General features: G+C 40.6%; 1 protein-coding gene across 2 annotated transcripts in view; it reads right to left on the reverse strand.

The window, feature by feature from the left end:
- PREX1 (phosphatidylinositol-3,4,5-trisphosphate dependent Rac exchange factor 1) overlaps window positions 1–25,297 on the reverse strand; it is a 168,185-nt gene that overhangs the window by 83,817 nt on the left and 59,071 nt on the right. For both annotated transcript variants that reach the window (XM_054845124.1, XM_054845125.1), the window contains exons 2-5: window positions 15,871–15,942; window positions 11,591–11,713; window positions 4,694–4,798; window positions 1,304–1,405 (exon numbers count right to left, since the gene is read on the reverse strand). In XM_054845124.1, the coding sequence (XP_054701099.1) occupies window positions 1,304–1,405; window positions 4,694–4,798; window positions 11,591–11,713; window positions 15,871–15,942 (402 nt within the window). The remainder of the gene's footprint in view (window positions 1–1,303; window positions 1,406–4,693; window positions 4,799–11,590; window positions 11,714–15,870; window positions 15,943–25,297) is intronic.

Genomic DNA, 25,297 nt, shown 5'->3' on the forward strand with positions numbered 1-25,297 from the left:
AGCAGTCTCACTCATTAGCTTTTCCTGCTATGTGCCTAAATTGCGTGTGCTTTTGCTTGTTCAAACTGTAAGTGGAGTTGCAGATAGATTGACTGGACTGATAAACTAGCTGTATAGACATAAATCCCAGTAGCTAGGTCCATAAGGAATGGTGCGTGCATGTCTGCTGTGAGATGGGTTTGCTGCACAGACAACAGAATGGTTCCACCTGTAGGAAAGACATATTTTGAAAATAGAGAAAAGAAAATTTAAACATTTATCAGATGAAACAAACAATTTTAAATGGAACAAGAGATCAGTACTGAGCTAACCAGCTTGTACCTATGAAAACCCTTATTCGTGCTGAATGTATGGACACAGCACTGCAATAGCTTTACATGACATACAGTTGATTCATGTCGTCAGCCTGTGACTGAGAGCACCAGCTCACCACAGAATCCTTACTCTCTTCCACAACTTGGGAAGGGACCTTTCTTTCAAAATATGAGGCAAATTCTTCTTATATTTTTAAATAATTAATTTTCTTTCAGTAAATGTAATGTTACTCTGATTGAGAAAGAGACTGACATCACTGTATGATGGCTGTTAGCCACAGAGTAGCTACAAGGCCATGAGTGATGCAAGCTCTCCCAGAAACTGCTTCCTCCTTCTCCCTCTCCTTGTCCCCACCAGGCGTGTGACCCAGCCCTGGCCAGGAGGGATGAGAGACAAGTTAGCTCTTTTTAGGTCTTTGATTCTTTAGCTCCTAGGTAAGAATACTAGCAAGGGGGCCAATTAGTGCCAATTGCAGTAGTCATTTCTGCAATGACACCCGTCCATTGGGAACTCAGATGAGACGACCAAACAGTTTTCAAACAAGCCGCCAAACAGCTGTCAGATAATACTAGATTTTGATCATTACTGACCTGAACACACTCAAAACTAGAGACCTCATGATGAAAGATGTATCCCATTTCCAGTCCCCAGAGCCATCCAGCCCCTCAGAACACTGGGACGATTCTATCTGAACACAGCTTTTCAGGAAGTGGCTAAAATAGCACTCTTTAAGCTTTCGTAAACATCTGAAGAGAACTGAAGTCAAAAGGCATTATTCTGGTTTACCCACACTATTACAAGATTTAGCAGCCTGTCAGCATCAGCCAGCTTTTTGGTTGTACCCATAAAAAGCCATTTCCTTCAGAGAGGATCCAACTTTTAGTGCAAACTAGGAAGGTAGCAGTGACAACAGAAGTCCAAGCTAAAAACTTGCAGAATCATGCCAAGAATAAAACTGTCATCTAGAGAAATACTTTGTTTGGTTTACCTTAAGCAGAAGTGGATATTTGCAAATTCTTTGAATTGGAGTCAGCAGATAACCCTCTAGTGGAATGTCTGTTGTCTTTCTGCCTCCCAAAAGCATGCAACCCTATAATCAAAATGAAACAAATGTTACCTTAGACACAAAGCTTTCAGATGATCTTTGACATGATTTTGTATTCCTATAACATGTATTACAGTCAGAAAGCACTTTGCCACACCTTAAGATACAGGAAACGAGACTTCATTCACCACTGAAATACAGCCATCAAGCCTGCAAAGTTCTTTGTGCATCAGCAAAACAGAATTTGGATAACACTGTGGATAACAGCGGCTGTGTAGAAAGGTATCTTCCCAGAGAAATATTAAACAGCTGGTGACTCAAAAAATGTCATAACAATATGATGACAATCAGCAAACCTAGATGCACCAAAAGAATCCAACCTACCCTCACAATTGATATGACCGTTTGTCTTTGTTCATCATGCAAAGTTTTCACTGTTGGTCCAGAAAACTCTTGAAGGCTAAAATAAAGCCTACTAGCTAGTAATCATGTAATTAACTCTAGTTCAATCCTTATGTCTGAAGGAAATCGAAGTAGAATTGAAATAAATGAGTCATCTGCATCACATCCACCAATACTCTGGCAAAACATTATGTCTAAGCACAGCTGGACAAACAGCATGGGCGCACTGGCCGGCTAACCAGCACACATGTAGCTCTCAACCAGTCACAGCCAACATTGCTGCTTGCCCAGCAAAAAAGGCTATGGGACATGCAGGCAGGGCTACCTTGTAGGTAGGAGGTGCAAGAGGCAATGAAATTTAAGGAAAACGGGTTTCATTACTTTGGATGGTCATTTTAAAAAAAAAAAAAAAAATGGATTTCAGGATTAATTTTGTGAAGCTCTGCGACTTCCAAACAGAAAGATGAAGGGCATTTCTCTACCTAGAACTCCAAGTCCAAATAGATTTTAGGTTGAGGAACAGAAGCAGCAACTGATCAACCCTTGCAATACTCACACAATGAGCTCACACAAATTTGGAGGGGCCCTGCATTCCAGAAGAACCATTTCACAGATAAATTTGCGCACGCTGCCTCAAAACAAGTGATGTTCAACTTCTCAGTATATTATGGAAATTCATTTCTCAGGATTGACATGGAAGAGCAGTATAAGACTTGGGTAGGCATAAAAAAAATAAAATAATTCTACAGTCCTTGACATGTCTTTATTTTGTCACAATAACCTGTAATCTCTGTGTGATAAAAAAATACTGACCTACTGTAAGCTTTTCATACGTTTCCCTGAAGATTCTGTCATTGGCTACTACCAGAGACAGGTAGTGAACTCCAATGGACTTCAAATCTATTTCAGATAAACTAGTCTACATTCCTATGTTCGACCATGAATCTGGACAACTTTGCTCCAAAAAATCACCCCAGTTGCAAACCTGTCCTGTCAACAGAAGCTGAAGTTTAAATTCAGTTCAGCCAAGATATGCTTGCTTTGGGGCATCACTGATAACATTTTCCCCTGTGAAATGCGTGCTGTGGCTCAGACACACTCAAATTTAGTGGGTTTTTGGCTGTAGTTCAACAGTCCTCCTCTTCAAGGAATGTTCATAGATATACATAAATCTCATTAGTCCTAACTGGTATTTTTACAGACAATCGTCTGTAGAATAACCTTTCCCCAGGCTATTCTAGATCTGTGACGTTGGCTACCAGCTCACAATGCTCCCTGTCCAATTTTCCAAGTCTCAAGTGATTCAGTCCTTCCCGTCTCTTCTTTCAGCCCTCTCTCTAGCTCTGGGCTCAAAACTGCCCTTTAACACTCACTGATTTTTCAAACACATTCCCACATTCTATATTTCAGCAGCTGTGAGGGGGCAATCAGGCCAAATCTATCCTCACAAGCAAAGCTTTGTATTTTTATGCAGCTTTCTCTGCACAGTGGCATTATAGCACTGGCTTTAGGAGGCAGGAAAGAAGGGAGGCCTGGAAGAAATGACAGCAGTCACAGCAAAGCAGACACTTCCGTGTAGCCTCTCGTTTCATATTTACTGCTATTTTAAGAGTCTCTTGGATTCAGGTGCTGCAGCAACCCACAGCAGACAGTGTGACATCTTTTATGTGCCTTGTAATCAGTTTGCCAGCTGCTGCCAGTAACACAGGCAGGAGGCTTTTGCCAATCCAGTGGAAGCAGGAGAACACTCTGAGTGTTGGAAAGGATACTGTTTACACGCACTTTTGTCTCTACTCTTTCTCATTAGTCTTCCTCACCAGAAGCACCCAGAGGAACACAAGAACAGGGGAAGGGATCATTTGGTGACTCAAACTAATGGTTTAACAAAGTTCATTAAAACTCAGACATGAGAAAGAGATTCTAACTACCCAATAGCAGGAGTGCTTGTCCCTGCTGCTCCCTCCGAGGCCTGTATTTTGTGGCTAAAAGAATGCTCTGGCCCTGCTTGTGACGGACATCTATGCAGAAGTTTTCTTTTGCCGTACTATATTGGGAAAGAGAGCAGACCTTTGGCAGAAAGGAAAGAAGAAGAGCAGAAAGAAGAGCATGTGCCTTGCAAAAAGCCAGCCTTTCTTTTACCTCATAGCATTTACTAAGGAAAAAAGCTAATGTGCTGAATTAGTGCCTCACCTACATGCCAACCCCATTCCAAATGCCATGCATCCATGGCCAGGAAAACAAGACACTCAAAAAAATCAAGCAGAATTGGGGTGAAGGATATGAGGAGAAACATCCAAGAAAAAGAAAAATAAGGAATGTTGGGCAGAAGGCACTGTCTACTGGTTGCTTCTCCTCCCAGCCCAGCCTCTATAGAGGCATTTGAAGGCTGTATGCCACAGTCCCTCCCAACATAGATACTAATACATCATGGGTTGGATGGGGAGTTGGGTTATTTTTGATACAAGCAGCAATGACGCAGTCAAAGCAATTCACCCAGACTACATTTCTCGCCCACAACTGGACTCATGGGGAAAAGGGTGTCAGAAGCAGACCACATTTTCTCTGGTGGGTCTGCAGATGGTGAATTGGTCGGACAACTGAGCCGGGAATCAGATCCACTGGGAACTAGTCACAGCCCTGCTGATTACTCCTTTCACAATCTTTGCTCGAATTTTCTGTTGCTTCTTTTAAAAAAAAATTATTTTTTTTTTTAAATCTTCTCTGTTTCCACTGACATCACTCATACCAGAGCTGCGCTTAGTTCTGTGCCTGAACTCATCAGTGATTTCAATACCTATCCATCCTGAGTGCTGCATACCTGGAACGGGTAATATCTGCAAAATGCCTGGCGTTCCCAGGATACCAGAGGGTTATTATGAATACAGTGCAAAGTCAGATCATTAAGTCAAGAGTGCTAGAGAAGGTGCTTACCAGGAGGAATGTTCTCACTGTTGGGATCTTGTTCAATTCCATCAGCAGTCTGAGTGCTTTCTCGTGGTTGCTACAGTACTCCTCATAGACAAAGAATTTGTCTTTCTGCAAGGAAAAACATAGTAATTTATTGACTCAGACAAAACCGGAGTGACTATTTTGTAACAGTCTGATATCAAGCTCTTTACAGGGGTATGCACTCAGAGTGGCATTAGGGTTGCAGTTTACATGAAGCATGTGATACTCCTCTAATGTGAATAATGCATAGAGGTGTTCCACTAATTCCTAACTTACTCTGTTGTAAGTTAACATCAGTTTTCTGAGCACAGCGACTTCCAGCACTTTTCCTCTTAACACATCACTGAAATAATATATTCTTTGCTGAAAAAGTGGATTTTGCTATCTCAGGGATACTTGCATGCATGCCAGGATATTCCAGCAGAGTAGCCAGGAGCAGAATAAAGCCAGGAGCAAGGGGGCTGACATTTCTGAGCTGCGCTAAGCACCCCAGCAGGAGGAAGAAACAGAGGTGGCTGGGAAGAACCAAGGCCTGAAGAAGCTCAGCGATTTGGATGGGAACTATAACACAAAGCAACCAGCTGGAAATCCCCTGCTTTTCAGGGCTGAGGAGGAACCCCCTGTGAGTTGGGCTGGTTCACTCTGTGCTCTGAAACAAGCAGCAGACTTCACTATTTCAATGCAATACTAAACAGTGGGTCAGCTGTCCAGATCAAGTTCCCTAAATGGAAGATCATCAAATACACACAAAATAACCAACACATTAGAGAAATTAAAGGAAGGGAAAGGTAGCTTCACAACTAGACTGACGTACTTACACTGGAACATGTCACACCCACCACCAGCACATGCAGTGGAATGAAATCCCTGTTAAGAAACAAGGGTCAGCTGGCAGCATCAAGTTCTCCTTCACTGATCTCCACAATCAAAGACAGTGCAACTTCTTCTTACTAAAACGATCAGAGATGCTGAACCCATTGCAAACATCACATATCTGGAAACACCAAAATGATTCAGAAAAGAAGCAGTAATAACTATTTCCATGCCTGAGCAGATCAGGCAAGGAGGGGGTTGATCCTTTCAAGGCTGTCGGAAGGGCTGAACTTTCAGCAGCTATCTTATGAGATTCCAGTATTGCATTCACTGGAATAAAAGGAGGGTCAAGAGACTGTATGAGGCTTCAGTCAGGTAAAATGATTCAGAAGCCAAAAAGACCCATCATTTTTTGGGTGCTTCTCACAATAGTAGTTTCTTTCCTGGTTCAGGTCAGCTTCTACGCCCCAATGCAGTGCCATGCAGAGGTACTCAGACAAGCTACTCTGCATAGCAGAAGTAATTTAGATGCATTAGCATGGCACTCTGCCAGGGGTAATACGCGAGGCTTCCAGAGCTGGCATCTCAGGGTACCATGCCATTTAGACAATGCCCTCCAGAGTTAGTTGTGGCATTGACATCATTAATTTTCTATTTAGGATCCTGGCCTGAAAACATTCCATGAGAACCTTTTCATCTCCCCAGAAGTAGGAAGTTAATTTTTTTTTTTTTTTTGAGTTTTGATTGGACTCCTAGCATTCTTCAGAGATGCAGAGGTCCCTGTGTTAGCTGAAGATATCTGCAGCATCTAGCTACTTTTAAGACGGCTCATAGTGATCCAAACAACTACTGCCAAGTGTAGGAGTTAAGTAACATGAATCCATGGGAATACAGCTGCACTCACTGAGCATTCCCTTCACTATTGTCACATAGAAAAGAAATTGTGTTAATTTTAGTTTAGGAAAATTTGACATTCTGGTCAGGTGCTCGATGGCTTCATGTACATGCTCAGAGGCTGTAAAATGCTTTTGGGCTTGGTTTATCGCTAATCTGATGATTTTTTTTTTCCCTCCTTGTACTTCCAAAGGAAGAATTGAGAATAAATAGATGTATGTCCAAATGCAACAACAATGGTACAAAGCAAATAAAACAACAGCCACAAAGAGTATGGTGCAAAAAGCTGGAATGCAGATGTTCAAGACTTTTATCCTCCATCTACAGCTGCTCATACGAGTACTGGAGTTTAATACCAGGAAGCTGAGAAGAAACAAAGGCTTCTGACCACCAGATGCAGGAAAAGGCAGGGCTAGGGTCCATAGCACAATGGAAAAGAGGCAATTGAGAGGCACGGGATTGTTTTCAACCATAAAAACTGGAGAGTTACAGAATGAGAAGACAGAGAAGACAGATATCTGAGTTTCTCTGACATTTCCTTCTCTCACCTCTCCTCAACTCCCTGGTGCACACAAGCAGCATGCTTGAAACTAAAAATAGTAACCATTAAGACAACAGCATCCGTTACATCAATGCACACAAAATGACATTGCTCAGGTTTCTGACTGCAGCTTTGAGTGCCTGGAGTTCTGGGAGGTTATATTTAGATCGTGACAAAATCCCTTTGCTAAAGCTCAAGTCGGTACAGTAATTATACACACACCAGAGTGTTTTCATCAATTCTTTTCCAGCTGTCCTTCATGCATGAGACCCACAAATATGAGAACTATGCTTTAAATTACTCAGTGTCTGAAGTGTTTAATTTCCTCTCTGGGTGACATTCAGTCCTGGACTCTCCCATCTCCTGGTGAGGAAATTATCAGTTACATAATTACAGATGTTAGCCCAGGAATTCTGAACCTGCAGTTACTCTATATTAAAGTGCAATTATGGTCAGAGATGTGACCACAAAAAAATGGCACCTTCTTACTCAGCAAGTCTGCTGGATACACAGCTAGACCTTCTGATTTTGGTGACAGAAATAAGTCTATACTGTTCTGATGTTTAGTTAAAATAAATCTTTAACCAATAGTTTATTCTCCAAATATGTTATTTTGGGTCCATTAGACTGCCCACAGATTAGTGCAAATTTGAAAAGAATTTTGACTAGAAAAAGCAAATAAGACATTTTAAAAAACTGTCATAATTTTATTTGGACATATTTTTAACAACGCATGGCACTGTCTCATTCCAAAGCAGGCTGAAGCCAATTTTGTCAACACGAAAAAACTAAACAAAACAGAAGATATAATTCTCAGCAAAACAAGATCCCTGATGCCTTAGACGGTAAAACTGATCACTCATGCAACACTGCTCCTAAAAATGAGGAGAAAACACGTTTCCCTTGAACAAGTTTCTAGCTATTACATCACCAAACCTCTAGCAATATGGCAATATCAGAAATGAAGCATCTGTCAATTGTCTGCCCTTCTGCTTTGCAGACAGTCATACATTTTCATGACCTGCACAAAAGAGCCTATACTGATGAGGTATGATCATTCCAAGTTGGGTGTATATGCTCCTTTTGATGTCAAAGATTGTTCTGCATGCCAGAAGAGGCTGTGGATTGGATTTTGAATGAATGTTTAAGTATGTTCTTTACTGTCTGTTATTGTCATACTGAACTACAACTCCAGAATAAATTCCAGCACCTAGCATCAGGCAATGAACTTCTCACCATCATCTGATCAAATGGAGCACACTAGGACAAACAATATCTGTCTTCTGAAGTAAAACATTTTTTCACACCTGAATATCAGAGCAAGTGCATTTCACCATCTGTTAAAATACTTCAAAAAGTCAATGTGCAGTGATTGCTCTTTTGGAACCCTCGCCAAATCTGCTTGCTTGTTTCAGTGTTACTCAAGATCTGAATCCTTCCGAGCTGGAGATCCAGGCAAGAATGCCCTAGCATTATTATAAATCAATCAACTCTGATCCTGGAGGCTCATAAGAACTACAAGTAGTGGCCTGTTTCTGAAGATCAGTGGACTGTTGTTGAGTGAGGCTCTTCTAGGCCAAAGTAAACCAGGAAAAGAGTCAGGCCTATGTAGATTAGAGGCAATTTAGGATACACAGATCTCATGAACAGGACCCAAACACTGCAGTCTGGTGGAACTCCACATGGGGAATCTGGGGATCCCTATCAAGGATATATGATACAAGGAAATGTACAGAAAACATGCACCACTAAGAAATACAGTGTCTGGGGAAAAAAAAAAAAAAGTGCTTCAAGAATTCTCAAGCTATTCACCAAATTTATGAGCACTTTTAACATTGAGTTTCTGAAGAAAAGCACCTGTGCTAACATCTGGCTGCTGACAAGGACTGGGTTCATAACCAGGACTAAGAATGACCTTGCCAGGTGATCATGATAGAAGATACATCGATACATCCAAGATTCACAGGCCTTATGTCACTTCCTCACTGCAAACTCCCCTGAGGATACACCATCATTTGATGAGAATGAAAAAGCAGGACTGAGAGTGTTCTTCCTAGCACTTCTTCTAAGCACATTGTAACAACAAGAGAACCTTACTGAAAATGAAAGATCAAAGTAGTATGTTACCCATGTTTTCCCCAGGTAAACTGGCTAACAATGTGCACTCTGAAAAAAGCTCTTCGGCCCTGTTTGCAGGAGTGCATCACTGCAAGAGAACAGCTGGCGGCTTCTCTAGGAAACCGCAAGTGTGCTGCAAGGGCTTCTTGGGTGGCAAAATATCGTACATCATTTAAAAAACCCCAACTGGTTTCAGCACCATGGAAACACCTTCAGGAGTTTCTGAGCCACAGGGGGGTTTTATGAATGCCTCTGCTTCATCAGAACAGCCCCAATTAGGGAAACGGAGACTCACTATGGAAGCCTTCACTGTGACAGGGCACAAACCCCACCTCCTTCACTCCCAAATACCCACTGTGAAGCTTGTCTTCTAAAAACCTAGGCACAACCTGCATGCAAGGACAGATTATTTCCTCCTCTCTTGATAATCTTCTTTTGACTGTTCTTACTCAGACTTGAGGTACTACAATGCTTGTAATGGTATTCCTGCATTTCCTTAAGGTAATTATGGATGAGACCAGCTTTTTCTATATATTCTGAATCGAATATATGTTTTACTTCCTTCTGCATAAGCTGCTACTTCCCTAGGGGATCGTGAAACAGTGGATGTACACATTATTTGCAATGCACTCCACAGACAGCAATGTAAGCTGATCTCAGTCAAACTGCCTCTATCAGAAAACAAATTCTCACCAGTACTCATCCCTATGTATTACAGTTTCGTAATTCCTGTATTGTTGCATGTTTGATAAATAAGAAACATTACATAATTATTACATTTAACAGTAATAAAATTACAGAATTACATGTTCATATACAAGAAAACACTGCCAATGACTACAAACACCAGGCTTGAATTCAGTCAAATGACAGGATGTTAACATTTCTGGTTATTCAGCGCCACTCTGAAACAAAGTAGACAATTCGACAGCATCACTCAAAAGCCTTCTAATTTTGATACCCTCGCTAATGCATACTAATATATTAGTACAGCACATCTTGTTGGTAGGCAATGATTCTAGTGTGTATTCATGGCTTTAACTAAGTTCACCAGTATGTTTTTCAGCAGCTGACAGTCGGTCCTCACATTTGATACAATTTTTGGGCATGGTCTCAATATAACACTTTCCGACACTATTTTAATAAGTGTCACAGCATAAATAAAAATTAAACAAGGGGGGTAGTTGGTAAAGCTCTATGAGCAATGAATGGCTGTGTAATTGCTGTCCGCTCAGACCTGACGAACTGTGAAAGCATGAATTTTGATTATGAAAGCATAATAGAACATATTTTGATAGAAAGTTGGCCTGTGGCTTAATGCAGTTAATAAGAATTTGAAGAAATGGCTATTATGTACATGCTTTCTAATTTTCAAATATCTCAGGAGGGCTGCTTCACATGAAAAATGTGCAACTTCAAATTATGATACATGTAAATTAAGTAACTTTGCATTTAAATGAGTCCAGTTTGTAACTAGGTGTATATAATAACTGAGCTTGCATATACAGTATGCTCTATATACATATTAGTCAGAGGATAGCACACATACATGATTGAAAATTGGGCCAAGTTAAAAATATAACAAAAATCTACCACAGGAAGAATTTCACAGTATAAGAAACAAATTACAATGAGGGAAGCAATGGCACGATCATAAGCTGCAATTGCACGATCCCTAGTACGGGTCTGTGCTTTCCTGGATCACCTAGCAGTTTCAATCTGACTGGGTCAGGTACACATGACCATGTTATGGATGTAGTAGGAGAACAAATAATACAGCTATGAGGCATAGAGTCAGATGACACAAAAGTAGCTTGTCAAAATGCCCTAAACAACCTGGAACTAGCAGAGTGTATTTGTATCATATGACTACTTCACATTTTGTGTCTCTGGCATTCTTGAGCCAGCATTATGAGTCCAAAAGCCAAATTTTATTTGCTTTTGAGCTACAGAATGCAGGTACTCGTTTATTCCATGGTAAAAGGCTGTGTGTTGTAACTTGTGCTGCATTTCAGCAAGATAAGCCATCTCACACTACCTTTCCTTTACTGAAGGATAAATGTATGCACAGACACTAACTACTGTAAATGAGGTATTGTCCTTTGGGTTTGATTTTGATCTTTGTGGGTTTCAAAATTTTTTTTGTTTTAAAATACACACAAAAATTACTCATTTGCTTGAAATTGTGCTGCTTTTTTGAAACATTTGGAACCAAAGCAGACAAATTCTCAGCAATAAAATGTGATCAGCTGGGTGAGAAAAAAGGAAAAAAAAATATTCAATGGGAAAAGGAAGAGTTTCTAAAAATACTTCGTTGTTTAACTGATTTTGATGTGCTTTCCATTGTTCTAACCTCATTCACAAGTTTTTTTCCCACCCTACCTACAACTTTCATACAAGACACACATTGTCGTAGTATTGCCACAAGCCTTAGAGATTAGGGCTAGCTAAGGGGCATGGGAGCTTATGACAGGAAACTGCATTTTCAGATAGCATTAAGTCATTGTACTTACAAATTTTAAGAAAACATTTCCCAGTTCATGCTGAGACTCAGGTTCTGGTTGTAAACAAAATTCCAGGGCAGCCAGGAACTCCTTGTGAACACCAAGAATGTCTTCAATGTTAGAAAATAAGATCTGAAATATAAAGAAGAAAAACATTGCTAGCTGTTAATATATCTGAGAGTATTTTGTTAAAATAGTAGCACCAAATTATTGTGGCTCTAGACTTGCTGCACAGACAGGGACTCATACAGAATGAATTACGCTGTATTTGCCCCTTTCCTGGCCCCCTACGGAAATCTTTATTGCTACTGAAGTACCTGCTGTAAATGAAGGTTGTCTTTCCAGATACCTGAGCATGATGAATGCAAGCAACCCTTTCAAGACTACAGGAGATTTCCTGTGAGACTGAACCTCGTGAATGGAATCACAAGGACCAAACTCACTTTGCAGGAGGCAGAAGCAGGAAATCATTTGCCTTTCCTTCCCATGTATTAGAAATCACTTTCTGGAAGAAAGGGCCTTGAAGCTATAACACACAAAGATGTATCTGTAAATAAGAGGCCCAACCTCTGCCAGGTGGGAGCTAACATTTCACTGACAGAAGTACAGAACAGTGTAAAATGCTTGCAAATCACAAGAGCACCGTTTGAGAGTTCCCTTTCACTGGTCTTGGTGGATCTAAAAGGCATACGTAATGAGATAGAGGCCCCTAGTTTAGATGTGTACTAAAAGGAAATTGTGCAATCTCACAGCTAAATGACCCCTAGTGATTTGAACATACATGTGCTAAGGGGAATAAACCGCCAGGGTGAAAGCTGCTATAAGCATATAAGTTTTATAAGCCTTAATCATTTACATAAAAAAAATATAAGAAGAAAGTGTGAATACACATATAGGAGATGGAATGCTACCTACACAGCGGAAGAAGTCCTCATGCATGGTGACACAGCCATCAGTATTGACAGCCACTGGAGGAAAGCCTAAATGGGCAAAGTCCTGGAGTCTGCAGTGATATCCATATTGCAGACAACATTTTCTATCACTTTGCTTTAACTATAAGACTTGCAAAGAGAAGATCTGCAGTGCAGTCAAACCAGATTTCATATTGGAAGCAGCCTCCCAGGTTTTGCACAGCGAGTGGGTGAACCCCAAAGTATGCAGCCTGACAGAGCCAGCCTTCATCTTCCTGGCATTCGGTGTGGAAGTGATCAAGCCTAACTTCTTCCAACACTTCTCAAAACACCTTATCGTAACACTAGGCTTTTCAACTTTATGCAGTGGAATTTATTCACCAGGTGTGACACCACTTCAGCATGGTGGCTGGTGATGTGGCAATAATTCAGAAAAACAATAATCTGTAAATTAAGTCTAATCATTAAAGACAGGAATGAAACCTGAATTCCTGGTTTAAAACCAGTTTCTCTCTGGTTTTGCAGGGGTAGACATGATCAGGAATTCAAGGAACCTTGCTCTCTGCATGTACCCAGGTTCAACTCTGTACCTTCTGTTATTCAAGGACAGGCAGAGTATTTCTCTCAAACTCCTCCTGCAGGCTGGCTGCATGTGCAGAGCAGAGCCTGTTCATCTTCCTTGTCTTCGCTCCCCTCTCACTTTAGGAATACCGAGATATAGTAGTATCCACCATCATTAATGCATACTTGTGCCTCATAGCTCCTTTCTAGCTCTGAACAAACTAAAAGATTCCAATACACTGAATTTGCATTGATGGGCTCTGAACCAAAATAAAGGACAGGGAGCTAGGGTTGTTTGATTGCTTCCAGAAAACTTCCCGTGCTAATTCAAGCAGAGCATACGGTGGGTCTGTCACATGGCTGAAACTGATGTGATGACACAGTAGCCTCTGTCTGCCTGGCTTTGCCAGAAGCTGTGCCAAAAGGGGATTAACAAGGAAGAGGAAGACATCTGTCAGGGATGATTTTATCCTTCAGGAGCAGTCTTCAGGGAGTGTTTTTTAATCCAAGGAGTATCTCTGTAATCTAATAAATTCCGTGGTGGTCAGTAGAGCTCTGCTTGCAGCAGAATTTGCAGATAAGAAGAGTTATTTGAAAATCAAGGCAGCAGAGAGACTTTGACTGCATGCGCTTCTATATTCAATACACATTTACCGTTTATAAGCCTCATGCAAGGATCTATGTCTGGCAGCTTGCATACACCCTCAAGTTGTACTGCCTTTAATCTACTGTATCAGTAAATTTACATCAGTGCCCTGCTGTGAATGTAGCATAATACTAATATATCAATCGTGTTATTTCCACATGAGGCAGTGAATAAACTAAAAACATTTTTTTATGATGTTGCTGCAGCTGTTAGTCACTGGAGTACTTGTGAAATCTGGGCCTGGCACAGGACTCAACATGGCCTTTCTGGAAGGGGATACAGTGGCCAAAGATTACCAAAATCTCCAGTGTTTAGCGCCAGCTGCAGGAGAAACCTGCAAAAATAATACTGAGAGCGATAACCCAAATTATCCTAAAAAGCACTTTCCCCTTTTGCTCAGAGGTGAGTGACTGCCAGAATACCCTGTATTTTCCTCTAGACATTTCTACTGCATGAAGAAAGAGAAGAAAAGATGGGCTTCTCCTTCCATAAGCTGCCAAACCATTTATACAGTCTCTGCTACTATCCTTGCTGCTGCCAGCCACCTCACAGCTCTCTGGTGACTCAAGATACATAATATTAGCAGGCAAAGTTATCAGAAGTCCCAACACCACCTTACTTGTCCTGTCTCCACCAGCAAGGAGGGAGGAAAGGAGAGGGAAAGAAAGGAAAGGACAAATATCTTTCAACTGCAGGAAAGACAAATTATTTGGGGAAGGGGGGATGGGAGGAGGAGATAATATTGACTCTGATCAGGAAAACTGTGCCTTTGTGATTCTATTTCATCAGCAAAAGGCATAGGCCCTTTATTACTGAAGAGAAGCTCTGTTATTGAAAGCTGGGTATTGTAATAATAAGAATAAATGAGGTCTCACAATGGCCTCAAAAAGACCCCCCAGGCACTTCAAGAGTGACACAAAAATGAAGTGGTACTTCCCCCAGAGGAGTGTGATGAAACTTCAAATACAAATACATTTAAATCAGCAGAGAAAATATGGATTCTTCTCTACAGACTTTGTGGGTACTGCATCTGATTATGTGGCAGTCATAATTAATATTCAGTTTGATGATATATGAATAATGATAGAATAATAACTTTCATTAACATCTGCAGCCGTTCATCAAATTGGCAAATGGTTGTGTAGTTTTATTTCCCATGCAGAGCTTACTTTTTGCACACTTCTCTGCACACGAGATCTACTGTCACTAATCATTTGTCTACTTTTTCTTCAGCCACCCCCAAATTTAATTCAGACTCTAGATGGTGAGTTTCTGGGGAGCAGGGGCTTCCAAATTTGAAGACAGCGAGAGGCTTAGCTCCACAAAGCTGCTGAACTATCTTGCTACCAGCCCCTTCTGATGCCAGTTAGTCAATACTACAGTATTGCTAGCCTGCAAAATGAATAGCAAAACCAGGGGCTAGAGCCCTGCTAGGATCTCTGTACCTTCAGGTAATACTAGTACCTGAAATAGAGGAACCAGCCTTGGGCAAACACACGCCAGCTGCAGTAGTGCTGGCTGGTGCATTAAACCTATTATAGCTGCGCCCTGCTCCCACAAGTGTAAAGGACAAAGCTAGTACCTCACAGCTCTGTGTTCTATGTCCCATATCTCTTTCCAGTGCAAATTTTATTCAGGAACCTCCTCATGCAAGGGTCTCCCATTACTTAGTCCTCCCACAAAAACCCAAATTCCTTCCCACTAGAACACAAAGACATATTCCTGCCTCCTTCTCATAAACTCTATCAATCTGAGATTTGTAAAAGACAGCAGATGCAAACTGGCTAACTGAATACTGTCAATCAAAATAGACAAGGGCTGTGCATTCCCTGCCTGCCTTTCCTCTCAAAGACACTGAAAAGGCTTCTCTGCCCTCTACCCACTATTGCACAAATCTTACCAAAAGTTAGTATCTCTGACAACACTACACTGTTGTCAAATTTTACTGAAATTAGTTGGTGGGATGAAAAATTGCTGGAAGATGACAGCTATACGAATGGGCAAACAGATTGACAGATAAACTGTCAACATGAGCCTCTTTTCCTTAGGGAACCAGTTTAATAATAAGAATCAATATGACATGAGGATATTTGATATTCATATCCCTGAATCTAGCCTTTCATTACATATCATTTTCCCTACCAACAAAATGAGGAAGATAGAATAAATACCTTAACATTCTCCTCTGTTATGTACTTCTCTGCTTTGTCCACAGCGTTCTGGCGGATCCGGTGAAGAAATGCCTGCAGAGATAAAAAAAAGACTATGTTCAAATGGCTTGATACAGTTTGATTTCACTCTTTTATATCCTCTAGGTTCCCATCAACATAGTGTAGATGATTACCTTTAAGACTGAAAAAAATGTAAACATTTACCAAATCACCACCACAGTTCTTAGACTCAGGGTTGCATTCAGGGTAACACAAAAGATATTTCCTACCATGTTGCAGGGTTTTGCCTGGCCATGTCTTCCCTCTGTTGAAACTTTTAGACTTAATTATCTGTTACTACCAATAGACCACAGCAAGGGTCTGTTTGGTTTTTTCTTTGAAGGTTTTCCCTCTCTCCAAGATGCAGTTGTTATGACTTTGGGAGGCAGCATGCCTGATGCACATCAAGACATATGTCAGCAAAAAGGACTGCAAAGAACCACAAAAGGACATTTATGCTGCTGGAGCTGAGGCGTGTCAGAGCTATGAGCTAGGGTTATAGACAAGTTCAACAGACTCAATACTTGGGGAAGGGAAATGGAAATCACCAGCCAGCGTCTGGGACACGTTATCCTGTTCGCTGTATTTCATTTGGTTAAAAACAGACAAAACAGTGCTGGAACTTTTCACCTGGGCCAGCCTTCCCCTTCCCTCAGCCCTATACACTTTGGCTTTAACAGGCAAATCAACAAAAACCTCCAGGACAGTGATCACCACTCTGGCTACTGGCAGTCAGGACTTACTTGCATTTGCACTGAACATACCCACAACATATTTGATCCAGTGGGAAGGGTTTAGCAAAGCACACTGCATGGGATTTCTACCTGAAGTCTCCACTGTTTTAGCAACTACTGGCTAAAGGGCACTTCTGAATGGAGTGTAGGGAATTTTACCTTCCACAGGCATCAGCAAAGAGTTGCAAATACCCGCAGGTGAGAATGAAGGGAAGCCGGTGAGGACAGAATCTGCTGTGGTAAGTGACATGACCCACGCACAGAAGGGCAGAGGGCTTTCCTCTCTGTTCTTGTTAGTGGTTTCTAACTTGCCTCCCACACAAAGGAGTGAGCCCTGGAGAGTGCTGTGAACAAGGAAGAAAGGAACTTTCCTTACCCACCTGAGACAGAGAGGGGAAGCAGGTCATTTCTTTGTATTTATGGTACAAAGCAGCTTTGTTACAGCTTGATAATAAAAGGCTTTTAAAAGTTGAACTATTCCTGAGCAATGCCCATGTCAGCTGATGCACACTCAGCTTTTTCTTTTCTCCTTTTGCCTGTTGGGACTGGCAGCAGCTTACAACCTGATAAGAAGCAATGTCACTGAACCGAACTTACAGCTTATGGAATGCCTTTGCCTCTGGTATTTTGGTTGAAAGACAGCAAACATGTCCATCTGACTTCCAGCACTAAAAGCTGTTTCTGCTTAACCATGGCTCTGTCACTTGTCAGCTGCTCACACTTTACAGGACAGGCACCAATAAAAAAAAGATATTAAAGGCACACAGACCCTAAATTTTTTTTGGCTCTGAATTCTCAACCTGCTTTTGAGCCAGTTTCAAGGACAATAACCACGTTGCTCCTCTTGTATTGCTAAACAGGAAAGAGATCCTGGCTACATTCCAGTTAGGTATGAAGAGCTTGGAGCATGTTGTGCGGACTAAGAAGTCTGAAGAACAGATTCCTGCATTAAAGGGACAAGATGTGTGTGCCAGCATTTTATAAGAACCAGCCAGTGCACCTTGCCAATAATCTGGCCAGGAACTGCTGCAATGTTAATGGACTGCCCAGCACCTTGGCAACAGTCAGGGAACTGTCTGGGATGGAGCATTCAGCATGATGACTAATGGCAGGAGGATTGACAGGAATAGCTGTTGCCGTCCCACTTCAGTGCTGGGTGTGATATCTGAGCATTAATAATCAGGCATCTGATTTATATGAGGTAACACATCATATTAAAGTCACTCATTCTCAAAAGATAAGCCAGGCAGAGGCTCTTCATTGCTTTAATCACATTTCTGTTTGGAGATAACAAATCCAATTGGAATGATTAATTAATCTACAATTAGCAGTTCCACTGGTGACTAATAGTTACCTGCATATTAGTCCCAGTATGGTGGGTCTAATAATAGAAAGCTGGTAAACAGAAGTGCAAATCACATTATCTGTTGCAGGCTAGTCAATAAAAAAGCAGAGTCTGCGTTAATCTAAAAAACAGCTTTTCTGTGACGCTTGTCTGAAAAGATCATTTAATGTGGGCATGAGAAAGGGAAAAAAGGAGAGAGAAAAATCAGACAAAACATGAGAAAGGCACAGAAGCAAAGAGAGAGTAGAAAGGATGAAAGACATAAGAGGGAAGAAGGCAGTCAACTTTGTAGGTAGTTTGTCAAATCTCTTACAGCCTCTGATTTGTCTTGATGTGCATGAATGGTAGACTCTCCAGGGATAATAAAACAAGACAGTTACAAGAGATTTTGGTCCTAGAAATTTAGTAGTCTACTTTCCAAAATGCAATCCCTCCAAAAACATCAAAACTTAGTGGATGCAGAACTATTTGTTCTCCAGTTTTCAATACCTTCTCATGTGCAAACAATCTTTTGCAATGCGGTCATTCAAATTAAAAAGCATGATAAACACAAGCCATTAAACAGCAGCTCATAGAGCTAATGTTGCATGCTCTGTTCACATGACAACATCACTTTCCTTCCAAACCACTTCTAGCTTGAAAAAAGCAGCTCTTTTCCCAGAGATGTTGTTCAGACGTTCAGGCCAGTGTTTTCCAAACTCCTCAAGTGATTTTTTTTGTGCTACTGGTTTTACTAGGCTCTAAGCTCATCTCTACCAACACCATCGCCCTATTCACCTGGTGACACAAACTCTAAGACCTCTTACAAAAGTAGTATGCAACTCTGGGAAACAGAGCTACAGGGAGTGGTATGATCTTTTATTAGACCTACTGATTTTCTAGAAAATCAGACAGGTATTTGGGCCAGGACATGACAAAGGTGATGAATAAAGAGAGAGGGTGGTGGTGAATACTAGAAAACTTGCCATGCCCATCTCTTATTTATATTCCAAAACATATTGTTATAAAGAGGAAGTAGTTGAAGGGGTAAAGGCTTTTCTGACCACCTAAAAAGTTACTGAGGCTCTCTCTGCCTGCTCCAACCTCTTCACACTCTATGCAACTCATATATGAATCCAAGGGGTCTAGTCCTTGACATTTTCTATGAGGAACTTTCAGGGACCCCTCAGTATAACCCTTTTCATCTGCAACACTTGCAAAAATGAACTCACTATCCTCCAGGGATATGCAGAAGCATAGGGGTCAGCTTTCTTGGGACCTCCTGAAAAACATTCCTAGGACTTGGGAACTCTGAAAATCAGTCCTAAGACACAGCAGGATGATCACAATCACCTCTCTGCCACAATCAAAAGTGGAACTCTCTACTGTGGCGTGCTGTTGGTTTCCTACACTTACGAACTACCAGGGATTCGAGGAAGGACAGCAGCTTATGATACTATACTGAAACAACAATCACACATTGGATCAGTAAGACACCATTGAAGAGCTAAAAAGAGATGAACAGGCAACACAAGTAGACTCTGCTCCATTCTATCTGCTTGTTGTACACTGGTCAGGACTGATACAGGTTAAAAATTTCACAAAAAAAGAGAGATAAGAAGATGGCAGATAACATGACATCTTTCCTTCTTATGCCCACAGATGCTGCATTTACTCTCTTGCCATTTGTAGTGTTCTGCTGTGCTCACACTGGGCCAGGTCTCTGAGTAACCCAAGCTGCATGGTGGACTACTGCCTGCACAACAGAAGAGGGGAGGAGGACTGGTAGAGCCTGTAAGTCCAGAACAAAAACAGGTGACAGCACAATGTAGGGGGAAAAAAAATGGGAAACCAGGCTGATAAATTTTCATTCTCCCAATAAAGGTCTGTGAAGGTCTCATCTTCCATGCCTACATGCTAATCATTAGGAAAACAGCTCACAGAGGATTCGTTTTTGTTTAAAATTCAGCTGCTGCATCAACATAACATTTATTTGTGTACTATGACTTGTTGCCCTAGAGGTCTACCGCTTCCAAACTCAGCAGGACATTGCTGATGCTCCTCATGTCATGCATAAACACAGTTTATAGTTTGTCTTACAGTACAAATGCCTTGCAGGATTCAAGCAAATCTATGACAAATTAGAACAAGCAGAGTGAAATACTTCCTTTGTGCACCATGTCACGTTGGGTAAGTTCCTTTCAACAAATACTAATACAAACACATTACAAATCTAGAATGCAATTTAAGTATAAAAGTTCGTTTCAGTGAATAAGTACTTTTTAATGGACCCTTTTTCATGTAGATATTTTGCTCTTCAGTTCATTATCCTTACAATCTACTGTTGCAATGAAACCTTGTCGCTTCGAGTATCTTTGCTGCACCTCTGAACCACAAAAGCACGAAGCATACTTTAAGGAAAGAATCTGCTAATTGTGAGTTGTTCTCACATGAAAAAGACTAAAGCAACTGGGATTTCTCTCAAATGCTTTTCATATGGCCCTTGTTGAACTTTGACTTGTAGCCTTAACTTCATTAGGGAAAAATCAGTGTTCACCACCTTCTGTGTGGCGTAACACATGGCAAATACTAGGGACCAGGCAGTGATAGTTTACTCATGTCCCTTCTCAAAATTCATGTCTAAGGCACATACTTCCTCAAAAGTTCAGAAATAGCAAGAGATTTCTGGTTAAACAGCAAGGCAGGCAAACTGTGCATAACCCTGAGGGAAATGAAAGGGAGAACAGAAACAGACAATGATGAGGCAACTGGCTACCATATCCAGAAGGAGCAATATCTGAAAGCACAATCCTGTGAAACCCATTTTCTGTACAGGTGACTAGAATTTCATGTTGCTCTTCAGAAACAAGTGAGGCAATTTTGTTAAATTCGGCAGTGACAAGGACTGATTCAGAACAACGTAGGGATCTAGATGAGCCTAGTATTTTCAATTTTAAAATTAATAAATTGCTTTACACTTGTGCAATCAGTTGTTTAAAGCTTCTTGCAAGTGCAGACATTTTGATTACAAGAAAATGTGCTCACAGTGAAAAATGAAGGTGACGTGGACAATGAATTTCATCATTTGGCCATCACTAGCATCTTCACCTTGCAACTACAGCATAGCGGCTATGCATTCATCTGTCTCTGACAATACAGAGTAAAACTTATCATAAAGCTTTGAACAAGAACTTGCAAGTGTAATTTTATTTTATTTATTTTTTTATCACTTGAATAAGTGTTGCCACTAAACGTGGCTGTTAGATAAGCCTTTGTCTCCACTGCAGTACAAGCGAGATACAAAAAAAACTCCATTGTCTTTAGCAAAGTGGCTTGAAAGTCCTGTGGGAATACAGCTCTACTGAAACAACCTGACAACTTAAAATGAATGTTTGCTGAAGTTTGTGTTTTAAGAGCAGGTGCATCCTTGCTCATGTTACTCAATTGTTAGCTTTGAACCTTGTCATCCTGATCATGCTCTTTTGCTTTCTGTCAGATATGCAGTGTATAAGCTAAAGCTCTGCACAAATGACAGGAAACAAATATCCTGCATCCTACGTGTGAACTGTCGTCCTCACCTGTGCTGAAGTCTGAAAGACAATGCAATAAATAATCTCAAAATAACATAACAATGACTGCATAGGGCTATTTATACAAAATTAATCCCATCACAACTTTTTTTTTTCCCCTTCATAACAACTAAGTGTGTATTTCTATGGAAAACTAAGTCTTCCAGAATTTCCCTTTAAGCATGTTGTAAATACCTGAATGCAGATGTTTCACTGAATCCTAACACAGCTTTGCGTTACCAACCAATTGGGAATCAAGTCACTTCAATTGGAGGTCAATCTACTTCAGTTCTATGGTTCCTAGAACGGTCTGCAGCACTGCGCACTGTTAACCAAGATCTACTGACTTCCATCCCAGAGACAGTTGGATTTTAAGAGACAGATGAAGTCATTGTTGTGTAAATTCCGACAACTTGTTTTCAAACATCTCTTACTTTCCTGGAGAAAAGCCAGCATATACATGTAGAATGCTGGGTCTGATTCAGGTTTTTCAGTTGTGAAATTTCAGTTAGAATATTGGAAATCAGAAGCAACTCCTGTGACATCACTAGCATTACACTTGTAAAATGGAGCAAGACTGAAGCAACCCTACTTTTAAAGAATATATTACTGTATCTCTTACATTGTAAACTGGCAATCCTGTATTCACTCATTGCTCAATTACTGGCTGCTATCTTAAGATTTCTATAAAGTACATTTTAAATTATCAGTGTCTGGTAAAGGAAGAAAGAACTTCAGCATGAGTGCATTATACTGAAATTCCTGCACAGAATATTTCACCTATGAAGAATATTTTTCTCTAGATCCTCTTAAAATAAAGAGCCACAGCTGTGAGAGACAGCAACTCTGCAAAAAGTAGCTCAAATTTACAGCCAAATTAATTCATCAGCAAACAGCTGAACAGGGACTTGCCTCTTAGGCAGAGGTGTTTAGTAAGAGGAAATAGCATCAGAAATATCTTTTATTGCCCTAATTTCAGGCTTCCTGTGTATCAAATTGGCTTTAAAACCTCACAGCTTATTGGTACATATTTATTTTTTGATCTATCCCCTGAAGAGGAACTAATCTATTAGCTAACCAAGATGATTTAAAAAAAAAAAAAAAAAAAGAAGTCACGTATATTACGGAATATCAAATACTTTCTCTGCAAACAGTTCAGGCAGTCTGAGCTGTAAGCCCGCATCATTGTCTACTGCTAAGCAGAAGGTCAAATAGACTCTACTGTACCGTTTTTAAAATGACACTTCTTTTCCAAAGGTTACAGCCCTTGCATAATCTGGGCTATGTTAGACATGAAATGAGGTGAACTACTAATACTGATTGCCTATGCTCTATGATACTGACATCACTGTTCTTGAAAGCAAATATGAAGATCTCTGCCTTGAGGACCATTGCTCCCACACCCCTGGTGACAATGTCTTTCTTGCTCATGTGTGCCAACTCCACCCCACACACCCACACTTCCTGCTTTTATGAAGACTTTTTTCGTTCCAGTGTTGTCATTTAGAATAAAAATCATTTCACACACATCAAAGCATGGATGTTACAGCATGGATCACCTCTTCCCACAGAAGACTGCATGACCATTTGCAAAAAAAGTAGACCCCATCTCAGGTGAAACTGCAAAGACCATCAGAAAACAAATGCAGCTTCAGTTGCAAAATCCAGGTGTATCACAGGGGAGAGATCTTTTTATCTGAAGCATACTTTCAACAGGTATTTTTTGATAATTGTAAAGATATATAAGCAATAAATACATCTATACATATTACAAAGCCTCCACTGATACTAACAATTTAATAAACATTAACTAAGAACTGATCATGGCTACTTGAAAACTCTTTCCCACTTCTTAGTCTGACATATGGTGCATCCTGATAAATACCAAATGAAATATGGGGAAGCATTCAGAAACTCAGCTGTTTAAAATTATGTAAGTGTATGTATGAATGAAATGCTTGAATAAACAAACTGGATTATTTCTTTATATACTACATAAGAGAAATAGCCACTACTTATGTAAGCTATATGCCTGAGATATTTCCAAAACTCAAACTGATTTGTCCTTAACCATTTTAAGGCTCATGGAGTTATGACCGCGCTTGGCTGATTTATCTTACATCTGTCTTGCCATTGAGTGTTATACTGTCTATAACATCAAAGTTAATGAAAAACAGTTGCAAAATACTGGCATTGCATAGCACTGGGATTTTCAGTGGTGCTTGAGGGAGTCAGACATTCCAATTGCTTTTTACTTACTTTGACTGTCTTGACACGGGTTCAACACAAAATGGTTTCTGCCAACAAATCACTGTGGCTAGGATTCACCTCATCTAATTCCACCCACTGAAAAGTTGAAGCCTGCCCTAAGTTAGTGATACAGGTTCCCTCTACAATAGAGACCAACAGGCAGGCAACTTCAGAGGATGAGTTACTGTGCTCTAGGAGTGATGTTTAAGCAGCAAGGCTGAATTACCCTCTAGAAATGCCCTTCTCTTTCCATCAAGAGAGCGCCTGGGTGACAAGTTTAGACTAGACCACCCTCCTTGCCTGTACCAGTTTCACAGCATCTGCAAATACAAAGTTCCAGGGCAATGAGTGTTACTGAATCATTTCTAAAAGTGAACCAGTGACTGTGTCTCAGCATGGATGCTACAAACATGGGGGCAGCGCAAGTTGACACATGCAAAATTAATGTGCACAGACATTCTCAGCATGGTAGTATTCTGGGACTCATCACAAGTGAATTGATCTAGCAGCACTTCCCAGAAAAAGTAATTTACAAAGAAAGCTCCAAAAATATCTTAGACTATATCTGTGTCTCCAGTGCACTGATGTTTACACCGGAATTCTGCAACAACAAAAAAGGGTCAGACCAAACTCATTCATGCATTGACTGATGAAGGAAGGTGAAACCAAAGGGAAGTGAGAGTGAAATATCTTGCAGTGTTTCTCACTCCAAAAAGAGATCCCTTTCTTAAGGAGAGTTTGTTTTCATTTGAATTACAAAAAACTTTTTGTGAAGTGAAAGAGAGGCTGGCGCTGCAGAGGGGTCCATTGTCTCTTCTCTACCATGGCCTGACCTCTGCTGTCCCCTCCTCCCCCCAAACTCTAACATTTGCATCCTCAGGCAGGTCAGAAGATCCCAAATCATTTCAGGGCCCACCAAAAGCTATATTTTCACCTTTTAAATCCTTCAGGACTCATTTCTACTAATTTCTTCATATCTCCCATACCCTACCTCTCTTGACTCCTCTTCATGCTCTCCCTCCTCTTCAACATTACTCCTAAACACTCTGAATATTCTTATTATTGTAGATTTTAAAAAAATCCCTCTTCTCCTCTGCAGACTCACAGCTTACGGACACCCTTCTGTATGACTCCAGCCCATTTTTAATATCAACAGAAAATGTATTTGTTTGGATTTTCAAAGGAGCTTAAGAAAGTTATGTTCCTAATTCTCTCAAGCCTTTGGAATATTCTCCCTTTTATTGGCCTCTTATGTCTTTCTCCCTGTTCTACAATTATGAGATTATTTTGATCATCTTACTGCACCGTGGAACTCTTCAAAATGCTTTCAGGACGTAGTTTGTTTGAATAGTGTGTTTTACTTCATTCCTCTTAGGTAGAGGAATAAATCCTGACAAGTCTGTGTCTGCTTAGCCTTTATGTTACTTTAACAAAAGTTTGCTTCAGGAGAAAGGGTCCATTAAACAGCACACAAATACTTCAGGATTTGACCCATATTACTTACATTCACC

This window comes from Grus americana, chromosome 17, assembly GCF_028858705.1.
Source record: "Grus americana isolate bGruAme1 chromosome 17, bGruAme1.mat, whole genome shotgun sequence".
Taxonomy (NCBI): Eukaryota; Metazoa; Chordata; class Aves; order Gruiformes; family Gruidae; genus Grus; species Grus americana.